Source organism: Pogona vitticeps, chromosome 15, assembly GCF_051106095.1.
Source record: "Pogona vitticeps strain Pit_001003342236 chromosome 15, PviZW2.1, whole genome shotgun sequence".
NCBI lineage: Eukaryota > Metazoa > Chordata > Lepidosauria > Squamata > Agamidae > Pogona > Pogona vitticeps.
Genome location: NC_135797.1, coordinates 3,642,998 through 3,666,500, shown reverse-complemented (window position 1 = coordinate 3,666,500; position 23,503 = coordinate 3,642,998). Strand labels below are relative to the sequence as shown.

Below are 23,503 nucleotides of genomic sequence, written 5' to 3'. Positions count from 1 at the left end.
CAGAGCTGGCCCCGAAGGATCTGTGGGTATGGCTTGGTATAATTTGCCTTCTGTTGCTAAAGGATAGCCAAGGTGGTTTCTGTCTCCGAGAAGGCTGGGGAAGACCTAGATTTTCTCAGATCTACACAATGGCATTTAAAATCCCACTCATTCAAGGAGCAACGCCGTGGAGATCCCTTGTGTAGGACATCATGGGGCAGCTTTACGAGGTTCCTCATCGTTTTGCCTCTCTTCCCTCCCTGAATTCCAAAAAAACCCAAACAAATCAATGTTCTTTCTTTGGAAGGGGACCCAGGACTGCCTGGAAACAACATTTTGTTCCTTCTCTCTTTCTCGGGAGCTCTTACAAGACCCATCAATCCGAGACCCGTGGAAGTTTCCACTCGATTTACGAGCGCTTTGGCGCGGCAACATCTCTCCCAGCTGCGGAGGAGGAAGTTCATTAAATCAGCAACACAAAACAATACCGGTGTGTCCTCCCGGGTACATGTCAGACCAGCTCCTGGAAAGCCATAGATAATCATTTGAAAGCAACAGGGAGAAAGAAAGAAAGAAAAAAAGGCGCTCGTCAAACATTTCACCTGATTGGCTTTCAGTTCATAGCGATGTAACACTGACGTTTTTATGTTTTTATTTTTTTACATTGATTGGGTGGATCATAATTTCTTTCTGTTGTTCCGGGGGTGGATCTCATTGTTTCAGTAGCTCAAATATCTCCATCCGTTCACAATGTGACAGCATCAACAGCCGGGAACTTAAGGTTGGCAGAAGTTGAGAAAAATCTTAATTTAAGGGGAATCCCTCAAAATTGGACATGGCCCCAAAGGGCACCAGAAGGAAACAGGGTGTTTAACATCCCCAGATGTTGGCTGCTGGAGGGGGCAGAAAATCAAGCAGCAAAAGGAGGACTGGAATTCTCAACCAACTTATAATCGGTTGCACGCCCAGTGAACTGATTTAAAACTCTGCTTTGATCAGGTTATTTGGAAAAAAAAAATTCGGGTCTCAGGTTATGAAAAGTGCACTGTTTGGGACCCAAAAATGTTATTTATTTAGAATATTTCTCTCCTTCTGTTCTCCCTAAAAGGACCCAAGCAGGATGGGTTCTGTTTTTAAGGAGGCCGTCTTTTGCTTTTCCGATACGGAATGCATCTTTTAAGCGGCATGTTCTGTCTAAAATCAAACCGAACTTCTAAAAAAAGGAACATTTTAGGCTAATGATCCTTATACAGGCTTAAAATGAACGAGTAAAATTTTCACAAAAGCTGAGGACTTTGGTTTTAAGAAGAGGCATCCTTTTGCTTTTGGAGACAGCATACCTCTTTTTTTAAAGAGGCCAATCCCTAGAAAAGCCGGTCAAACGTCAAAACACAAAGCGTTTTAGGTTATTCATCTTTACACTGTTTTTTTTTCAGCCGATTCACCTCTCTGTGTTTCCTTCTTTCCAATGTGAGAAGGGATATCTGTTCATGGTTAGGATTAACACACACACCCTTCTAAACAAATCAATAAAGCATTTTAGCCACCTGATGCTTTATTAAGGGCATGGGAACAAATTTTAATGAGTGTTTCTTTCAGCGCAAGGCCAAGAAGCCACCCTTTGATGAACCAAAAGTTCTCTTAATTTAGAAATGTTTACGAGCGGCTTTGAAGGAGAAACTCTTTCTCCCCGTGTATTTTCAACGGTACCCAGCATCTGTTCTCCGGAACGCATGCTTCTCAGGGCCCTGGATTATGGCAACCGAGTGGGGGCGAGGGCCGGTTTGTGGCTCGGGTGGCACGAAAGGGTGGCTCTGGCACCCGGCCGGCTCTTGACCGCGTCGCGGGCGGATCCACTCCGAATCCGAGGAGAGACGGAGCAGCTGCCTTCTTCTCCTCCTGCCGCCTGGGGAAAAGCCTTGCCTACCGAGGGCTTCCTATCTTGCCTGTGTGCCAAGAGCCTGGCATTTGCCATCTGGAATGTACGTCACCTTTCTGGGCGCCTCGCCCGCTGGAGGCTGGGCTGTGCCAAAAACCCGCCAGCCCGCTTTTGAAGGCTCGTCGCTGGAAAGGGTTGAACAGCCAAATTTTCTCTCCCTCTGTGCTTGTTAGCCGGCCTTTAAGTTTCCCTGAATGCTTCTCCACACGCACACACCCCTATGGTTTGCCTAGCTACGGGGGACCCCGGCATTTGAAAAAACCCCTTGGAAGGGAGGTCAGGCTGTTCTCCTGCTCCGAGTTGCCAACTTTTTTTCCCCCACCCGCTCCTCTAAAGCCTTTTGTTCCGAGATGCTGGGAACCGGGGAATCGAACCCGCGGCCTTCTTGGTGCTCGGCAGGAACTCTCCCTTTGAGCTATGGCGCCTGCCAAGACGGCTGAGTCGCTTCTAAGGCTTGGCTAGCAGACAAGGGGGTGTGCTGAGCCCCTTCAGATGGCGGGCGGTGTGGGGAAAGAGAAAGAGAATGTATTTTACCATTTGAATTCCTTAAATTTGCAAAGCCGCACAGCTGGCCCCAAAGACTGGCGTCGGATCCTACTCTCTGTGGCGCTTCCTTGCTCCTTCTCTTTACAGATCACTTTGTACCTCGAAACACACACACACCCCAAAATAGACACCCACATGTGAGATACATTCAAGTTGAGGCTATTGGTGGCTTTACTCGGTGGCGGCCGGTGACTCCGTTTGGTGCAGGCGTAAAATCCGTGCTGGGTTTTACTCCGAACTTTAAACGGGTGATACAAGCTGCTAGAACTATTTGGGGGAATACGAGGTTCTGCTCTGAGGTGAGTCACTTCCCCCATGTGCTTTTTGATACCCGTTGCCACGGGGTTTGAGTGGGATGATGTCCCACACCTCGTGAGCAGCATGGGCTCCCCAGGTTGGCCACGGAGGGAAGAGAACCCCCTTTTGCTGGGTCTCTTCGTCCCGATCCAAGAGCGTTCCGCTGATGGTCTGGTTAGCCACAGTAGTTAAGAATGGAGCCTCTCTGCCCAGTGGCAGTCTACCAGGCAAATCCTGGCCAGGCTGAATGCTTTTGCCGAATCTGGAGTGGGTAGAAATGACAGGAAGGCGATGGGCGAGGATCAACCCAGCTGTGATTCAGAGCTTGAGAGCTGGAACTGAATTAGGGGAGAAATCCGTTGAGATCCGAGGAACAGGGACCTTTTCTTGTCATTTATCCAGAAAATGAGCTTTTTAACATCCCCGGCTTCCTCTTCGCCGCTGCTGGCTGATCCCCAGCTCAAGGAGACAGCAGGTGGAATAAGCACAGATGCCCTCAAGCACGACGGGACTTTCCACGCTAAACGCCAAGCACCTTGAGCTGTACAGGTTACAACGTCTGGCACATCTGAGGAAAATCCAGGGCTGATCTTCCCTCGGGGTCTGCCTTGCCGAAACAAGACGTGGGAGGGGGGCATTAAAGAGGTGTCCCAGTCCTTAGTGGGTCCTGACATGCCTCTAGAAGTTGCATCAGCTGGCCTGGATCGCTCAGTGGGTTGGATTTCTGACTGGGGCTGGGAGGTTGGGAGTTCGAATCCCGCAATGTGGAAAAGAGCCAGCCTGGTTAGCCTTGGGCAAGCTGCACCGTCCCAGGGCTCCCCCTAGAGAAAGGAAACGGTCTAACAATTTCTGAGTGCTCTCTACCTTAAAAATAAAACCCTGATAACAGTCACCACAAATCAGAATTTGATGTGGGGGGACCCACCACTCAAGACCAGTGATGGTTTTCAATTGCTTTATAATTAAATTATTTTAGCACCCAGCCTTCCTCTGAGATCTGTAGCTATAGCGTGGGGCGTAAATAGATTAAGGACACAGACAATAATGGCCGGAATCCTATAGTGAATTTACACTAGTGTAAAATGAGTGGCGTAAGCCATAGCAGCAAAATGGCTGCTGATTAAAGAGTCAACTTCTTAACTGCGTGTTCTTGTGAATACAGGTGTTAATTTGTTAATTGATGGCTGTTTTGCGGCTGTGATTTGTGCCATTATGATGGTGCAGCTGTAATTTTGGCCGGGGAGTAAATGAGGCGCAATGGGCTGAAGGCCGGAGACCCGGGTTCAAATCCCCGCTCGGAACTCATTGGGGAACTATTTCTGCCTGGAGAGAAGCCAGAAGTAAGCAGAGCTTTTTTTTAAAAAAAACATCATTGTTCTTGAGAATTATAAAGGGGAAAATATACTCTTTCATTTCTGGATAATGAACCTGACCAAAAACTAATGATAATTAGTTTTATTAGGTTATTGCTAGTTCGTTAGTACGATGAAGATAGTGTCTCTTGCATTCTGCTGCCTGTTGGTTTGTGATCCTCTCTCTCTCTTACACACACAAAGAATATATTTGACTTCAGTGACATAATATCGTCCTTTTCTGCACCAGTGAGCCAAGAGTTAGATTTTTCTCTCTGTATGTGTGTGTGTGTCATTCCTGCTTTTATTGAAAAATCTCCAAATACGTCTGGAACGCTCCAGAATCGGCACCAGACATTGCTGCGGTTTATGTCGTTGTGGATTCCCGAACCCTCGGTTGACTATTGCATTGTTTTCTGCTCATACAGCCGCACGTTCTCATCGACGCCGAACAGATTTTTGGTATACCAGGCTATAAACAAACTTTCTCGCCCCCTCTTCAGTCATTCAGGCACACCCCGAATTTCTCTCTCCTTTGACATCTCTCACGCCCCCCCCAGCCACCCATCTCTTGCGATGCTTATCTACACACTGTCTCTGCTCCGTTTCGTTCACACATGCACCCCAAAACCCTTGCTACACAAACACACACACATAGTTGTGCTAATTCTCTCTCTCTCTTTTTTTTCCCCTGCGCTTCCCACCTCCATTGTCCGCTCTGGAGATTAGCGACTCCGGGAAGAGATTAGACGAACAGCCGTCTTTAATTAAACAGGCTGGTCTGATGGGAATTCACACATGCTTTAGATTCTTGTCTCACCCCTTCTCTAGAGAATACATCTCGCCCTCGCTCTTTTTTTTTTTCGCCCTCGTGTCAATCCCCCTTATGTTTTGCGGAGGCGAATGTGTCTTTGCACCCTCGTTTTCTGCCAGACGGATCGTGCCCGAACCCCTGCGGGGTCTTGATGGGGATGGCACCGCTCGGATCGCAGAATGCAGCCGGCTGTCACTGTTCAGGATCAGGAGATAAGGGGGAAGGTGCCCACACCATCATCTCCCCTCTCCCACCTCCTTCAGGACCGCCCTGAAATCAGTGACGCCCCAAAATCTCAGCCGGCCCAGTTAGCAGCGAAGGCTTCTGGGAGTTGTAGTCCGAGAACATCTGGAGGGCCAAGTCTGAGATCCGCGGCTCCAGATAAATCATTAATTCTTTTTCCCCCACCAGTTTTCTTTTGACGAGAGGGTGAACTGCAGATATCACTGTGGGGGTAATTATGACTCCTGGTCTATGTATGTCTTTATGGTCTTGAATGCATGGCCTGATCAGGCGGCTTTAAAGCAGGGGTGGGCAAAAAAACACAACAACACCCATTGAGGTTGACATTCCATGCAATTCTGGTTTTTGTAATAAATTGTACAATCTTTCGTTCGAGCCCTGTTGGAAAATCTCGGCATCCTAGTCAAGAACCGAAGTGGGTGGGGAATCTGAAGTCTGTGTTACGTGATCAACCAGTGGGGGGGAGGGGCTGATGGTAGCTTTACCCGCCTTATAGGGCTGTCGTGAAGGCCAAGAGTGGAGGAGGAGGAGAACCGCAGAAGCTGCCTTGAATTGGTTGAAGGAAAGGTGAGCTATGACTGTAGCTGATGATTAAACCCCAGAAACAGTGGTTCAAGCTGTCCTTTCAGCCGAATGTAAATCATTGGTTTTCATTTATTTAACCCAGTTTGCATCCTGTTTCCTAGAAGCCCGCCACTTTGACGAGGTGGGCGGTGGCTCCTAGCATGGAGAGGCTGTGTGGTGCAGGGGTTAGAGCACTGGACAAGAGTGGGAGGTCCTGGCTCAAGTACTTAAAACTCCAGCTATGAAATTGATGGGTATTCCTGCCTGGATTCCATTGAAGCAAAATGGGGATATAAATCATCATTGGGTTAAGGTCTCTGGCTCCCAGAGGTTGGGAGTTTGAATCCTCTCTGGGTCTCCTTGAGAGGAGCAGGATTCAATGATCCATAAAGGTCCTTTCCAGCTCTGCCGTTCTAAGAGGGTTATCCTGATCAGTGAATGATATCATCTTAATGATTTTATTACTGGTGATATCAGTAGCAACAAATTCAGTGATGATGATGATGACGACAGTTGCAGATTGCAGAAATAACACTGTCAGAGCTACAAAATGCAGCAATGTTAGGAACAATATACATACTGCACTGATATTTGACAGATAGTGTTGTTTTTGTTGTTAAAACTTGTATCTGTGATTATAATAGCAATGTTTTTATAATTTTGATTGGCAGCGGTGGCCATCATGCCCGACGATGTAATAGTAGTAAGGACGATGGTGATAATCTGGATTTTTTAATTTAAAGGCTGTGTATTAATAGCAGACCTTAGATCGCTGAGTTTCAGCACCATGGACAGCGATCTCAATTCACGGTCCTCTTGCCATAGACAGCTGCTTGATGCGTTATGTTTTCTTCCAAATTTGTTTAAACGACCAACCATTTTTGAGATCGTCTTTGTCCGTGGTGGCCTTTGGGGAGTCGTCCGCTTAATCATCATTGCTGTCATTATCTTAGAACGGCGGCGCTGGAATCGTTCGAGCCAGCCCCTGCCAAGGAGGCCCGGGAGGGATTTGAACTCTCAACCTTGGGTGCTGAGCTAAATCACTGAGCTATCCAGCCACCCTTGATTGTTTAACTGTTGTACTGCGGAGGGGGAAGGACACAGGGCATAAAAACAGGAGACAAACTGGGCTTCGACTAAAAAAAACCCCAAATTATCCTGGACCTATGTAGTTTACAGTAGCCCTACAGATGATGGTATGTCTCCATGGGGTTCCAGAGAATGGCTTTTTCCCAACCTTGAAGTCGGCGATGCAATGGGAGTACTCTATCTGAGTTATGGTTCTCTCAGCAAAATCCATCTAAGATCCTAGTCCTCATGAGTTGGAATGAAGAGCTTAATCAGAAACGGATCGCCGACTCAACACATGGGATTATCCTCGCTATGCGCGCATGTGTGTATTTTTCGGGATTTGATGACCTTTGTCGTTCCCGTGGCTAATTTTTTGATCTGTTCTCCCTTGTCAGGGGGCCGGCTGCACCGCCCTGGTGGTGGCTGTGGTAGCGAGAAAACTAGAACTCACCAAAGCCGAGAAACACGTCCACAACTTCATGATGGACACCCAACTCACCAAGCGGGTAAGCCTCGCGAGCGGCGAGAGGTGGGTGGGTGGATAGACTCCCTAAAGGAAACCACAACCTTGAGTTTTACAAGAGCTGAGCAGGGCTTTTGCGGGCTGGACATTCTGCAGATCACCATGAATCGGAGGCATCTTGATGGCACATAGCAACCATCAAAATAGTTATACAATGGTTCCTCACTAGACGATGGTAATCCGTTCCATTGAAATCGCTGCCTAGCGAAATCATTATCTAGCGAAAAGCAAATCGGCATCTAGCGAAAATCGGTTTGCGAAGCAGGGGCCAAACATTGTCCAGTGAAATTCCCCCCATAGGAATCACTGTTTTGCGAATCGCTATAGCGATTGCAAAAAATTCAATGTCTAGCGAAAAAACTGTCATGCGGGGTAACTGTCTAGCGAGGCACCACTGTACATCTTTGGGGATTTATTTATGGGTTTTTTTTCCCCGTGTTAAAGCTTTTGGCTTCTGCTTAGCAGCTTTCTTCCCCCCCATCCTCCCTGGCCAGCAGCCCCCAGTTCCTATCGCTTTCATTATCTAAATTGCTTTCTTCTCTGAGAGTCTCGAGTCTCGCAGTAATTTTCCTCTCCCGCTTAGCCACGGCCTTTTTTTAGACCAGACCAGTGGCTTCATCTCTGGAGGCCCGTTTCTTTCTTTCTCTCTCTCTCTCTCTCTCTCAAGATCTTGTCGAGGTGTTGACAAACCCGGGGCGGGAAGTGTTAGAACCTGTCTTGAAGGAAAGTGGGGGGGAACCCCACCACCCCAAATTGTGAATAAAGCCGCCTGGAAGGCGGGAATGTAGTTTTTCCCGAGTGACGGACGTGGAATTGGCGTCCATCAAAAGAGCACCCAAGCGAAGGGAGTTCTTAGGTTTGTGGTTTATTTCGACGCACCGCGAATGGCAGGTTTCCAAAACGCCGTCGTTGGCGCGTGAAGGTCGAGAAGATGTTCCCCCGTCTCACGCGTGTGCGAGGCGAAGGAGGCAGGGTGGTGTTGCGGGGGAAAACACGTGCTAGACATCAGCCGTGGCGCCCTTTTCTGGGGGGTGGGAGTGGGGGGCTATATATGGGTTTCTTTTCTGAGGGCGGCACCTCGGCCCATTGCTTGGCCCTTTCCGTTCCCAAAGAAGGGGGGCATTTTAAAAGAAAATTGCAGAAGCAGAGGGCATCATTAGATGGTAGTGGGTCCGGCGCCCAATAAAGGCTGTTTTGAGACAGAACACAGGGGCCTTTAAAAGTGTTTTAAATGTTGGCCAAAAAGGGTAGAGTTGAAGTAAGATTTCAGATAGCTGTGGCCTGGGTTATGTTGATCTGTGAGAGGGGACCTCTTGGAACATGTGTTTTGGGATGGCTGGGGTGCCCAGGCATCCAGTCTACCTGAGCTGCAGGGAGGTAAACGGGCCCTGCAGAACATATGGCTTGATCTGTGTCCTGTCCGAGAGGAAGAGCAAGAATCAGGATGTTAAAAAAATCTGCCATTTAGTGCTGGTTCAATTAGCATACCTTTTAAAAAAAACCACACACACACATCCCGTTTACTAAGCAGAATATTGCTGTACACTTTTTTCCATGCTCCCTTTCTCTTTTTTTTTTGGGAGGTGGGGGAGGGCTGCCAAGAGAGTGACAGTGCGGTATAGTGGCTTGCTTCTTTGACTTGGATCGGTAAGATCTAGAGGCTGGGGATTCCACTTTCATGGGTTGGGGGGGGGTCTTTGAATCCTCTCTGGGTTTTACTCCACCCTTTATCTGTCTGTCTGTCTGTCTGTCTGTCTATCGATCGATCCATCGATCCATCGATCCATCGATCCATCGATCCTTCCTTCCTTCCTTCCTTCCTTCCTTCCTTCCTTCCTTCCTTCCTTCCTTCCTTCCTTCCTTCCTTCCTTCCTTCCTTCCTTCCTTCCTTTCTTTCTTTCTTTCTTTCTTTCTTTCTTTCTTTCTTTCTTTCTTTCTTTCTTTCTTTCTTTCTTTCTTTCTTTCTTTCTTTCTTTCTTTCTTTCTTTCTTTCTTCCTTCCTTCCTTCCTTCCTTCCTTCCTTCCTTCCTTCCTTCCTTCCTTCCTTCCTTCCTTCCTTCCTTCCTTCCTTCCTTCCTTCCTTCCTTTCTTTTCTTTCTTTTCTTTCTTTTCTTTCTTTCAAGAAATTCTAGATTAAACCTCAGAGAGGATTCACCAACCCCTGGGAAATCAGAGTTGCCGGCTTCCTCGCATGTGTGTGAAAGTGAAGCAATCTGGCCTGGGCTCATTGATCCATTGTAGTGGAATCCAGGATGGTCTGGATAAAGCCTTAGACTCTTGTTGTGTTTGTGAGCATCTGCTGGACCATTGCGGAGGCAGGATGCTTCTCTGGAAAGCTTGTCTTCAGTCACATCAGGTTTTTTAGACTCTTACGAGACACGTCTGAGAGTGGTTTTTTTTTTAATGGATTGTTGCATTCTGTTCTTTTTCCAATCAGTTTTTAGCACTGATTTTATTGACACTTTTGAATATAATATTGGTATCGTTCCTTTCTGAGTCTGCATATACTTCCCGTTTCCAGCTTTTTAAATATTGTCCTTTAATTGTTGGAAGCTGCCTTGGGTGCTTTGAAGGACAAAGGCAGACTAAAAATATTTTAAATAAAAAAAAAAGTAAAGGATGAATTGTTTGGAGTAGAACCTCTGTAGGTAGAAGCAGTCTATCTCTAAGCAGCCAAGATGTTCATCAGGATAGGGCAATGTATACATCGCCCTGAACTTTGTGATTCAGTCCATTCCCCGCCCCCCGAAAAAAAGTACTCTGAAGAAAGGTTGCATAGCCTGTAGAAACAAGAAAGAAAGAAAGAAAGAAAGAAAGAAAGAAAGAAAGAAAGAAAGAAAGAAAGAAAGAAAGAAAGAAAGAAAGAAAGAAAGAAAGAAAGAAAGAAAGAAAGAAAGAAAGAAAGAAAGAAAGAAAGAAAGAAAGAAAGAAAGGTGATCTGGAGGAAGGCATCAATGCTAGACAAGCTGCCTTAAGATGGAAATAGGGAATAGGTGAATAATTTAATTTTTGCTTCCGACTGGGGCAACCGACGTACATTCAACAAATCAAAGAGATCGTGATGTGTTCTTGGGTAGTTAAGTTCTCTGTTTCTCCCCTCCCTTTTTGAAACAAATCAATTTCCCATTTCCTTCAAGAGAGTCCAAAGAAGCTCTCGTGTGAGTAACGAGGATGATGATTCATCGCCGGGGATGTCCTGCCCTCCCTTCCCACTGCCAGCTCTCTTTATTGATCCTTGGAAAACTAGAGCAGGGGAGGGCCGATGGAAGAGCCAGGGAAGGCTGATAGCTGGGGGAATACTTGGTTTTTAGATCTGGAGGGTGAGAAGCGGGGGTGGAGATCAGAGAGGGAGAGAGAGAGAGGGCTCCCCTCTACATGGTGAGGATCAGGATGAGACGATAAAGACAAAAAGAAAAACGTGTGGAGGGATTTTAGGTCAAACGTTGCAGAACGAAGACCACACACATCTCGAAACCCGAGATTGAACTGCTTGCTCTGAAGCTGCTGACTCCCGGTTCGGTGGCGGCGGAAGAGAATCCGCTCCAGGTTTTCATTCAGGCTTGGAAGCCGCTCTCCAAGGTTCTGAACCTATAGGGGGGTGGGGATGGGCAGCTTGGGGGTGGGCTAAAACCTGGAATGGATTTGGCGCCCCCATGACATTGTGTATGGCTAGAAAGGGAGGGGAAATTTGCCCTGTTTTGTTCTCTCTTGGTATTCCAAAGGATTAGTTAACACTCAGGTCCTTTTCAACCAGAATACGAACAAATTGGTTTGGGGTGTGTGGGTCCCCCTCCTCCTTTAGACAACTTGTAGAGATGTGAATGCCAAGCTAGAAGGGAGGATGGAGAAAGCCTAGGAGCAGTAAAGCTTCTCTTTAAAAAAAAAACCTGAGAGGAAGCATAAGGGCCAGGATGGGAATAGACTGATGTGAGTTAAGTGGAACTGGCGATCATACCCTGTCTCCCTCCTCTGGATGGACACGTACCGGGCAACACTCCAAGACTGTGTAATAAATCTCCATATGGAGGCCTTTGAAAAAAAACAGCAACCTTGAATTGCTTCAGTCTTTGCTTTTTTGGGGGGAGTGCCGACAGAATTTGTAAATCTTGCAACAGAAGGCCTTTCCCCTTTGAGAGAATTTATATTATTTATACACAGTGTGTTTTGTTTAAGAGTTTGGAGTGTCTCTGCCCCCCTCCTTTTTCCTGCTATTGTGAACACACACACACACACACATATACACACAAGTGGTGTATACGGCTTCCCTCTGTTTGCCCACGTCAAGCCTCACAACGACCCGGCGAGGTAGGGTTTTCCGAGCCCTGAACCAACCCTTTAAACAACCAAGCCCTCTGGCTGACTCTGGCAACCTCTGTTTGTATAGGCCAGAGATGGGGGACGTGTGGCTCTCTGGGAGGGGGGTGTTGGACTACAACACCCATCATCCCCCACTCTTGTTGTCTGGGGCCGATGGGACGTGTAGTTCGGTAGTATCCAGACTGCCCCAAAAAATTGTCCACCCCCACCCCCAGCCTAGGGTGACACTACCTGTACAATGCCATCTCGTGTTCTTTTACCCGAGAGTAAGGCTCATGGAGCGCGGTAGGACTCCCTTCCGAGGGAACCTACCTCCGCTGGCGTTGTTGCTGTGAAGTGTAAGGCGTTTGATTTTATGGAGTGAGGGGCGCTTTTCCTGGAATTATTATTCTTTAGTGTACAAAGAATAAATCCTTCGGTGTAGTGGGTTATTAGCTTTCATAGGCCATTCAAACCAGCTCCGTGGGATATGAGCTGATGGTGTTTTTTTTCTGCTTCAGGGTCTGCCCAGAAACATCCCTGATTAGGTGGATCAGGGAAGTGGGTAGGTTTTTTGGTGTGTTTTTTTTTTTGCAGGGGGGGAAAAATGAAAGCTGAAAAGGAAATCACTGGAAGGATTGTTTTAAAGGCACCTTAGAAATACAGATGGGGCTTGTGGCTCTTCCTTCTCAGCCACCCCCCCCAAAAGGCTTCTTGTTGTTGATGGTAGGAAGAGGATTACGGGTGGATTGGCCGAAAGCCGAGCTGTCCTGCACCCAATTAATTCTGCTTTGAATGCAGCCGCTGCCGCCAGGGAGGGAAAAGGCTGCTGTTTAACCATCCGCTTCCCAAAACATGTGCCGGAGAAGAAGCAGGTGGGACCATCTGCTGGGCCGTATGGGCTGCCACGAGGCTCCGGTGGAAACACGCCGGCAAGCTGCGCCCGAGAAGCCCCCGGCTCAGAATTGCACGGCGGCGTGGATGAAAAGAGGGACGAAGGGTGAAAAGAGGGCCTCTAAGCATGGGCCGAGGGCCTCTTGGTCACCAGCCAGGGTTTGCCCTTGGCAGCTGCGACTTTGTGGCGGCTTGGAAGGAAGGAAGGAGATGATGATGGATGGATGGATGGATGGATGGATGGATGAAAGGAAGGAAGGAAGGAAGGAAGGAAGGAAGGAAGGAAGGAAGGAAGGAAGGGAAGGAAGGGAAGGGAAGGGAAGGAAGGAAGGAAGGAAGGAAAGGAAGGAAGGAGATGATGGATGGAAGGATGGATGGATGGATGGACAGGAAGGAAGGAAGGAAGGAAGGAAGGAAGGAAGGAAGGAAGGAAGGAAGGAAGGAAGGAAGGGAAGGAAGGAAGGAAGGAAGGAAGGAAGGAAGGAAGGAGCTGATGGTGGATAGAAGAAGGAAGGAAGGAAGGAAGGAAGGAAGGAAGGAAGGAAGGAAGGAAGGAAGGAAGGAAGGAAGAAGGAAGGAAGGAAGGAAGGAAGGAGCTGATGGTGGATAGAAGGAAGGAAGGAAGGAAGGAAGGAAGGAAGGAAGGAAGGAAGGAAGGAAGGACGGAAGGAAGGAGCTGATGTTGGATAGAAGGAAGGAAGGAAGGAAGGAAGAAGGAAGGAAGGAAGGAAGGAAGGAAGGAAGGAAGGAAGGAAGGAAGGAATGGATGGATGGATGGATGGATGGATTGGATGGATGGATGGATGGATGGATGGATGGATGGATGGATGGATGGATGGATGGATGGAAGGAAGGAAGGAGATGGATGGATGGATGGATGGATGGATGGATGGATGGATGGATGGATGGAAGGAAGGAAGGAAGGAAGGAAGGAAGGAAGGAAGGAAGGAAGGAAGGAAGGAAGGAAGGAAGGAAGGAAGGAAGGAAGGAAGGAAGGAAGGAAGGAAGGAAGGAAGGAAGGAAGGAAGGAGATGGATGGATGGATGGATGGATGGATGGATGGATGGATGGATGGATGGATGGATGGATGGATGGATGGATGGATGGATGGAAGGAAGGAAGGAGATGGATGGATGGATGGATGGATGGATGGATGGATGGATGGATGGATGGATGGATGGAAGGAAGGAAGGAGATGGATGGATGGATGGATGGATGGATGGATGGATGGATGGATGGATGGATGGATGGATGGATGGATGGATGGATGCGAAGGATGGAAGGAAGGAAGGAAGAAGGAAGGAAGGAGATGGATGGATGGATGGATGGATGGATGGATGGATGGATGGATGGATGGATGGATGGATGGATGGATGGATGGATGGATGGGGATGGGATGGATGGATGGATGATTGGAAGGAAGGAGATGGATGGATGGATGGATGGATGGATGGATGGATGGAAGGATGGAAGGAAGGAGAAGGAAGGAAGGAAGGAAGGAAGGAAGGAAGGAAGGAGAGATGGATGGATGGATGGATGGATGGAAGGAAGGAAGGAGATGGATGGATGGATGGATGGATGGATGGATGGATGGATGGATGGATGGATGGATGGATGATGGATGGATGGATGGAAGGAAGGGAAGGAAGGGAAGGAGATGGATGGATGGATGGATGGATGGATGGATGGATGGATGGATGGATGGATGGATGGATGGAAGGATGGAAGGATGGAAGGATGGAAGGATGGAAGGAAGGAAGAGAAGGAAGGAAGGAAAGAAGGAGATGGATGGATGGATGGATGGATGGATGGATGGATGGAGCTGAGGAAAGATGGATGGAAGGAAGGAAGGAAGGAAGGAAGGAAGGAAGGAAGGAAGAAGGAAGGAGAAGGAAGGAAGGAAGGAAGGAGAAGGAAGGAAGGAAGGAAGAGGAAGGAAGGAAGGAAGGAAGGAAGGAAGGAAAGAGAAGGAAGGAAGGAGATGGATGGATGGATGGATGGATGGATGGATGGAAGGAAGGAAGGAAGGAAGGAAGGAAGGAAGGAAGGAAGGAAGGAAGGAAGGAAGGAAGGAAGGAAGGAAGGAAGGAAGGAAGGAAGGGAAGGAAGGATGGAAGGAAGGAAGGAAGAAGATGGATGGAAGGAAGGAAGGAAGGAGATGGATGGAAGGAAGGAAGGAAGAGATGGATGGATGGAAGGAAGGAAGGAGATGGATGGATGGATGGATGGAAGGAAAGGAAAGGAAAGGAAGAAAGGAACGAACTCACGAACGAACAAACTCATGACGGATAGAAAGAAGGAAGGTTCATATAAGGTTCCACATATGCTGGCTTAAATATTTTGTGGAGAAAATAAAAGGTCCCAGACCCATCACTGCCCTATCTTCTTTTCTGAGAACATGCATCTTTCCCCTGCTCTTCCTGATCTCTTGGACTACGACCCATAGTTCCTAGTCAACCGCCATGTAGCTGGGGCTTGTAGTCCAGGACACACAACAAAGGTTGCTCTGATCCTTTCTGGGCAGGGTGTTCAGCCTGCCAAAAAGGCACAGCGGGGATCGATTAAAATGGGTCGAGAGGCTGAACAAAGGGGGTGGGTGGGCAGCTAGCAGTCCCTGGGGGTACGACCTGGCCCGTAGCTTCCCACTGCAGCTAAAACCTGCGGGCAAACGATGGAGAAAGTCCATTGAATGCAGCACAGTGTGCAGTAAGGATGCGCCATTGCCCATGACACTCGCGGCAATTATAGGAGTATTTTAAAAATATTTCCCCTCCCCACTCATGTTTGATGGCATCTCTGGTTTCCCTGCCCTGAAATAACACCTGGAGACTCAACACGATTACCCCCCAAAAAAGGTATGTTTCTCCTAGCCGTTATGTGAAACTGCAGATTTAGGGAAGGGGGAAAAAATTTCAAGGCAATGAATCCTCATCCTCATCTTAGAACAGCAGAGCTAGAAGGGATCCTGTAGATCATCAGGTCCAGCCCTTGTCAAGGAGGCCCAGTGGGGGGAATCGAACTCCCAACCTCTGAATCCAAAGACAGAGAGACCTAAATCGCTGAGCTATCCAGCCGTTCTTTAATCCCTGGCCCTTAACCGGAGCATGGTTAGCTGCGTGTTGGCCCCGGTCTGCCATGTGCTTCCTCGCAGGGTTGGTGTACGGATAGGAAGTAGATTGGGCTCATGGCTGGGTAGACGGACCCTGACGCCGAGCTGCCTGTTTTTTCTCTCGCAGATCAAGAACGCCGCCGCCAACGTCTTGCGGGAGACGTGGCTCATCTACAAACACACCAAGCTGCTAAAAAAGATCGACCATGCCAAAGTCCGGAAGCACCAGAGGAAATTCCTCCAAGCCATTCATCAGTAAGTTGAGTTTTTCTTCCCGCGTCTTTCTGCTCTTCCGCTTCCGCGCGGCTCTCTCGGATTGCGGGTCGCAGAGCTGCGAAAAAGGTGGAGGCTTAGAGGCGGTGGAGCCCTCGCCGCTCGGAACAGGCGGCTCCGAGTCCACGAGGTGCCCTTCAAAGAGACAATAATGTTTCCAAAATCTGCTCTAACTTTTCGAGGTCTACAGGCTGGGAGAGATCCCTGCCTTCTCCTTGAATGGACCGGCCATATCTGTGCTGCCGAAAGCCGGCCGGTGGAGGGTCTAACTCTGTCCGCCTCTGGGATCAGCCACCAGCCTCCAGGCTGTTCTAGGCTTTAGAGACGACAGCCCCCACCGTGGAGGACCATTAGCCTCGCTGGCTGGCAGGGCCTTATGGGAACTGTAGTCCCCAAATGATCTAGAGTGCGCCAGCGTGCCTGTGTCAGATCTAAGACGTGGCCCCCTTTTTTTAGGTCTTGGGGCCACGTCTTAGATGTCTACAGACTCCCATCTATAGACCTCCAGCACATCTAGGACATAAAAAACCAATATTATCCATTTTTGATCCTGGATTGCAGCTCCTTCTCTTGATCAGGCATGGAGAGGTGGGCTGAAGGTCCAAGATGATATAGAGCAGCTTCCGTGGCTTCTGTTTCAATCCGGCCTGATTTGGTACCATGAGGACTAGGAGCTTATCTCGTTTTTTTTAAAAGAAGGCCACGGATCCGTGCTTAGAGCAATTGTGTTCCAGAGACAGGTGGTTCCCCCGGTTTGATCTCTAAGTGGGGGGGCTGACAGGGTCCCTGGCATAACACTTGGGAGTTACCGGTGGTTTGATTTTGGCAGTACGGGAATGCCCTGCTTAGGGTTCAGGATGCGTTCCAAGAAACTGGAGTGCTAACTCATTTACCCAATCAGACGTCTGATGCCATCGTAGACAGGTGCTGTTTGAGATTCTCAAGCTACTAGCCCTCTTGGATATTTCTCTGCAGCCCAGAAGGGATGGTTCAGAGGGCTTTCTTCCCTCTCCATAAGGGGGCCGATGTTTGTCAGCTGCCCTGGAGCCCAGGGCAAGCCCAGAAGGTGTCTTTCTGATCAAGGGTCCAAGGGGTGCCTTATGTGACTCTAGGTTTGACTTGCTTCACGAGCCTTGCCAGAGTCCTAGTCCTCATGGGGAGCCAGCAGGGTATTATACAGCGGGAAGAGAAGCAACGGGCGGGGGGGGGGACGGGGGGGAGATACGGGCCCTGTCTTGTCATGCCAAAGGCCTCCCTGAGTAGCTGTTACCCCTTTTCTAGGTTAAGGGGTGTGAAGATGGAGCAAAGAAAACTCAGTGACCAAGCGAACACTCTGGTCGATCTTTCCAAGGTAACCCTCCGTCTCTCTCTCTCCTGCCCCCCTTCCTTCCCTCCGAGGGCTTGAACTGGGAGATGAGGAGGAGGAGGAGGAGGATGGGGTCAGGCAGGGGTAGCCGCAGGGACGATTTTGCCCCATGAGGATCAACGGAAGCCTATCACTGCTGAGGTCAAACAGAAGGTCCTGACGTTCCTCCTGCCAGCCTCTTTTTGATTTTCCTTGCATGAGTTATTTGGGGGTGATGGGGGGGCCACCCCTGGAAACCATGACTGCCCCTCTGCTAATCCATCTTCCTTGAACCCAAATGCAGTTTGTCCACTTCCAATGAACTGCCGGATCCGCTGAAAGGTTTTAGAGATCTGCTTGCGGAACCTGAGTTCAAATCCCCCCCGGACCAGAGCTGGATTCGATGATCCATCGGGGGGGGGGGGAGAGACTTTTTTAGCAAAAACTACAGCCAGCATCCTATTGATGTATGCAGTTGCGTGTATGCGTGCAGTTCGTGGCTGGCCCATTCCTTCTGCGTCTTGTCTTCCATGGTTTCGGCGACCGGCGGCAGGAGGGAACAGGCCGGACTTTCCCGAAGGCCCAGCCTTACTGTGAATGCCACGTGCACGCTTGCGTTTGTGGTTTTGCAATAGGATTTTAGCCCATGCGGTTGATCTTTGTTGAGTAGACCTTGGGTCTAGATGGGCAGGATCGAAATTCAATCAATCAATCAATCAATCAATGTAAATCTTCATTTTCATTTTTCCATCATCATCATCATCATCATCATCATCATTTTTAATTTTAATTTTAATTTTTATTATTTTATTTATTTATTTATTTTGCATTCCTTATTACCAAACTTGCTGGGGACATCTTCCTTTGAAATTTATTTATTTATTTATTTATTTATTTATTTATTTATTTATTTATTTATTTATTTATTTATTTATTCAATTTAAATGCCGCCCACACTACCCAGAGGTCTCTGGGCGGCTTACAATAATCAAAATTCAATACAGTAAAAGATAAAATAATTAAAATACAATTTTAGAGAAGCTGTCGAAAACTGCTACCAATGGCCAAGGTGCACCACCCGAATTATTATTATTATTATTATTATTATTATTATTATTAATAATGCTGTGCCGCCAAGTCAATTCTGACTGATGGCGACACTTTTCCAGGGTTTTTTTTTTCCTGGGAGAGAATCCTCAGAAGCGCTTTGCCCTTCCCTTCCTCTTAGGGGCGCTGTGGGACGGTGCGGCTTGCCCCAGGCTCCCCAGGCTGGCTCTCCTACCTGGAGGCCCGGTGGGGGGATTCGAATTCCTGACCTCTGGCTCCACAGCCTGAGACTTCCAGCCCGGAGCTATCCAGCCAGCATCCACTCAGATTACTCACCCCCCCCCTCCCAAAAGGTACGGATTGAAATATCCTTGAAGCTGTTTCCCAGGTCGGAAACGCTGGCCCTGCCCAAGGATGAAAATAAAAGGCACGTATTTGGGAGATTTTTTTCCAGCGGGTGTTTGGACCGGCGGGTTGACCCTTTTTTTTTTCACGCACCGGGAGAGGGACACATTAATCGTTAACAAATTCTTTCCAAACTCCAGGAGAAGCGGGGGGGGGGGGGAGAGAGACACACAATTTTTAACAATCGGCCCTTTTCATTTCATCTGGCCTTTTCTTTGCTGTCGGTTGCTAGGCAACCCCTTGAAAGGAAGCAATCAAGATCTCTCTCTCTCTTTCTTTCTTTCTCTCTTTCTCCCCCCTCGCTGTGCCTCCTCTTTGAACTGCCCAGCTAGAAGGGATCCTATAGATCATCAAGTCCAACCCCTGTCGAGGCGGCACCGCGAGGATTCAAACTCCCAACCTCTGGCTTTGCAGCAGCTGGAATTTAACCCTTCCTTTCCTCTAGGGGGAGCCCTGGGGCTGTGCAGCTTGCCCAGGGCTACCCAGGCTGGCTCTTCTCCCAGGAGGCCCAGTGCGGGGAGATTCGAACTCCTAACTTCCAACTCTGCGGCCAGATCCCTAAACCACGGAGTTCTCCACCCTTATAGGGCTTGAAAGAAAATGAAGTCTCCTCACATACGATCACATTGACACGTCTCCCGTTTTCCCCTCTCCTCTGCGCCTTTACCTGAGTGTGAAATTTTCTCTCATGCGGAGTTTTGTATTTATTTCTTTGAAAATCAAGTTCCTAGTCCTTATGAACATTGTGCAGGGCGCTACTGCACAATTCTATTACCCCCACCTGAAAATATTTTGTGTGGAATGCGAAGCGTGGATATTATTTTTGGGGGGGGGGACCCTGGGGGGCATGGCTGTGGAGGAACAAGGCTCAAAGGCAGTGGGTGGGACTACCATTCCCAACATCCTTCTACTCCGTGGTTCTCAACCTCGGGTCACCCAGATAGTGTGCTTGGACTGCAACTCCCAGAAACACCGGAGGCACACAGTTGGTGGTGAAGGCTTCTGGGACTTGCAGTCCAAAACTCCTGAGTAACCCAAGGTTAAGAACCAGTGCTGTAGATGACGGTGGACTGCAATGCCCATCATTCACCAGCATCCTAGGCTTCTGGGAGCTGCAGTCCAAGATCACCGGGGGTGTGTGTGACCCTAGTTTGGGACCCACTGCTGTAGACGATGGTTGGACTGCAACGCCCATCGTCCCCATTTCCTTCCCTTTTCTCCCCCAGATGCAGAACGTCATGTACGACCTCATCACGGAGCTGAACGACCGGAGCGAAGATCTGGAGAAACAGATCGGGGGCCTGGAGGCCAAGCTGGAGCAACTGGCCACCAGCTTCCACGCCTTGCCTTTGCTGATCACGGACGCTCTGCGCCAGCAGCAGCAACAGCTCCTGGCCACCATCGCGGAGGTCCGGGGGCTGAGCACGGGGGTGGCCGCCCCCCAGACACCCCTCTCGGACAGCCCACTCGGGGTCAGCTCCACTTCCTTCCCCACCCCGTACACAAGCTCCAGCAGCTGCTGAACCTAGCCGGTGGCAAACCCCAGAGGGCCGTGGGTCGCTTTTTTATTAATAATAATAATAGCGAAGAAGAAATACCGACATATATCTCTAAAAGGGTTCTAGGGCCAACGGGATCCCGGGCCGAAAGCAAGAGGGCGTGCTGAGAAACCAGGCGTGCCGGCTTGCTCGGGACACGGACCCACAAGCTTTCAGCTTCGGTGCCTCTAACGTGGAGAGCGGGGGTGCATGGGGTGGGCGGATCGGGGCCGCGAGCCCTCTGCCTTTGGCGGACCGCTGGAAATCCACGTTCAATCTCAGGTCTTCTAAATCGATAACAAGCCAACCCAAGGACGCTGACGTGATGGAGCCGGGGGGTGGGCGGGCGGGCAGGGATAGGGGGTTTTTTTTGGGGGGGAGAGGACTGGGGAGGGGGGGTTGGGACCATTCCACTGTGCGGACCCCCAACGGGTTTGTCTTGTGTTCTCTCTTCCCCCTCCGTGCGTCCGACCGCCTGCTGGCAAAAGTCACAGGAGAAACGGTCCTTCCCCTTTGCCTTTCCATTGACTCCTGCGGCGTTGCGACGCCGGATTGGGAGTCTTGTTCTGGCTGTTTGTTTCCCCCCCCCCCCTCGGTTGCATGCCAGTTCTTGTCTGGAAGCATCAGCTTGCAAGCATCCTGACGGAGGGCCGGGCAGGAAAGCTGGGGCGTCTTGGTGTTGATGCCATCGAGGTTGGCGACGGCAGGGCCAAATCCGCGCTAGAGTCTGGGTGATGATGAGAGACTCGCCGGCCGAAGATCCAAACTTGAAAAATCAACTCATCTTAACTGCTTCAGATCTTTTCCCCGAAACGCAGAGTCGTCGCTGCCGGATCCGAGCTCACCAAGAAGAATGGGCCAGCTCCCACAGGAATCGCCTCCAGGCCCTGTCAGCTCGCCCGTGGCGCTCCGAAATAATATTCCCCCTGAGCCGCATTTTGTCACCAAGACCGACGGTCTTCATTTCTCCTCGCTGCCGGCCCTCGTCTCGAAAGGTGGGGACAACTTCTTGTTCCTCCTGGAGCTTAGATTACATTATTCTCAGATCCCCCCAAAAGGGCCTGTGCTACAGATATGTATCTGGTTTTAATCAGGTTTATCCATCTTAATTTAGGGCTTCCCCCACCTGCTCAAAAGCATCCTCAGAATCGGAGATACAGACACGGTTGTTCCTGGAAATCTGAGCCTCTTAGTCCGGATGTTCCTCAGGCTTCTTAGTTGACAGTCTTGGCAACTGGATAAATCTGAGATGGGTTGATATTTACCTTTTAGGGTTCAACGTGGGGGTTCGGTTAGCGCACAACCCAGGGAGACTGAGTATAAAAACTAGCCAGTTTTGAAAAATCATGCCATGGACAGCGATTTATTAGAGAAGAGCTGCCTTTCCTACTCCTTGAGGCCTAATCCTGCTAGTAAACCCTACTGGAGTTAGACCTGCTGAAACAACAAGATTTACATAGGTTTGGTTTACAATTCGGCAGGTCTAGCCTGGTTAGAGTCCTGGTGTCTTTTGAACTCGGCTCCTGCCCCCCCCCCCAAGATCTTTCTCCCTTTTATAGAATTATCAGCTTCTTGCAGGAGAGGAGAGAAGTGTGTGTTTTTTAAAATTAGATTTCATCATCCAGTTTCCTGCTCATACCAGCTTTCTGATCGATCCTTTTTAAAGCATAGGGACTAGAAGCATTCTTGATTTTTTTTAAAAAAATTACTTTAAGATGTGGTTCTCAGGGGGCTCAGAGTGTGCCCTGTCACAGTTTCTCCCCTCGGTGTGGGATTGTCGCAGTCATGGACAGACAGAACCCTTAAGCACAGGAAATTTGGCTACTGCTTTTATTTCCAACACCGATTTCCCCAGATACATAATTATGTGCTGTCAAGTCCATTCCGAGTGATGGCATTCTTCCCAAGGTTTTTGAGGTCCAAAGTCCTTGGAAATGTTTGAGCAGTCCTGAATTTTGGGGCCACTCTGGGTCATTTGTCCAACCACGTAATCCCATCGGCCCCTCAACCTTAGGTTGATTTAGGCTGGCCCTCTCTCCTAAGAGGCATTGAGAAGATTTGAAATAGAGGAAGGACTATAATTGAGCAATGAAGCACATATTTTGGAAACCAAGGGTCAGTTTAACCTGAAAAGCTCCTGCTGTTAGGGATTGTTGGATTACTTGGACTACAAATCCCATAACTCTCCATTCCAGACAATCTCCCTGACAGAAAGACGTCTCCCCAGATGCCACAGTGTGGCTCACCTGGAAGGAAAAAAACAACAACTGGAAAGCTTTGAGGCTGAACTAGGCCTAGCTCGGCCTACGCTTCCCGTTCAGAAAGAAAGCTCCCAGCTCGCACTGGGGCAGGAACAGGAAGTTAAGGGGGAGCTAGGCCTAGCTCAGTCTTGAAACCTCCCCGTTGAGGCCTTTTCTCCCAGTTGAGCCACATTTTGCTGTCTGTAAGGTGCCCCTCTTGTCGGGGAAAATTCGCAGAATGGAGAACAACGGAGGCTTGTGGTCCATGAAACCGAAAACTCTCATCTTTCGCTGCAATGATAAAATGGGATCAGGCGTTAAGGAATTCTCTCCTCTAACAATGAGTCATCTGTAATGTGTCTTTTAAGTCGAGCCTGCTTTCCTTTTCGCCAGCATTCCTTTCCGACTTTTAAATGTTCTTCCTTGGGTAGCTTTTGGGAATGTTCAGAAGAGTCGCCCGAGACTCTGCTGCAGAACACATGGCATTTTAAGGTTGAATCCAGACTTTTTAAGAGTTTTCTTGTTAACACCATAGCAGGGTTTTTTTTCCCCTTGTGCAAAGACTCACACATGTGCCATATGGCAAGCAACTAAAATTTATTCTCTCTCTCTTTCTAGCTAGAAGGGATCCTATAGATCACCAAGTCCAAATTTTGTATCATTCCCTTTTTGAATCACGATTCTTTTGCACCTCCAAACTCTCTGCTCTTCTCTCCCCACCACCTCCCGTTTTGATCAGCCCCAAGGGACTCATCCTGTACTGGCAGGCTTGGCCCAGCCCTGGCACACGCACCCTGCCCCATCTGGATGAGATTTGCGGCTTCTCTCTCTCAGCACAAGCTGAACAGGTGACATTTTGTGCCTTTCCAAGCGAGAGAAAGGGAGCGGGTAATTGCTGCGCAATATTAATGACACGCCACCCTGCCGCGCCGGTTAATTGCGAGCAGAAAGCTAACCAGCCGCCCCAGGTAGAGATAACCCACTGCCTGCATTGTGGGGGGAAGGTTTGCGTGCGTATGTTGCTCTTT

General features: G+C 49.0%; 1 protein-coding gene across 2 annotated transcripts in view; it reads left to right on the top strand.

The window, feature by feature from the left end:
• KCNN3 (potassium calcium-activated channel subfamily N member 3) overlaps nucleotides 1–20,565 on the top strand; it is a 55,542-nt gene extending 34,977 nt beyond the window's left edge. The window contains exons 5-8 of one of the 2 annotated variants that reach the window (XM_072983910.2): nucleotides 7,201–7,311; nucleotides 15,755–15,882; nucleotides 17,182–17,251; nucleotides 19,924–20,565. In XM_072983910.2, coding sequence (XP_072840011.2) covers nucleotides 7,201–7,311; nucleotides 15,755–15,882; nucleotides 17,182–17,251; nucleotides 19,924–20,220 — 606 coding nt within the window. In that variant the 3' untranslated portion in view covers nucleotides 20,221–20,565. The remainder of the gene's footprint in view (nucleotides 1–7,200; nucleotides 7,312–15,754; nucleotides 15,883–17,181; nucleotides 17,252–19,923) is intronic. The other variant, XM_078382241.1, reaches the window with a different exon arrangement.
• Nucleotides 20,566–23,503: the final 2,938 nt, after the last annotated feature.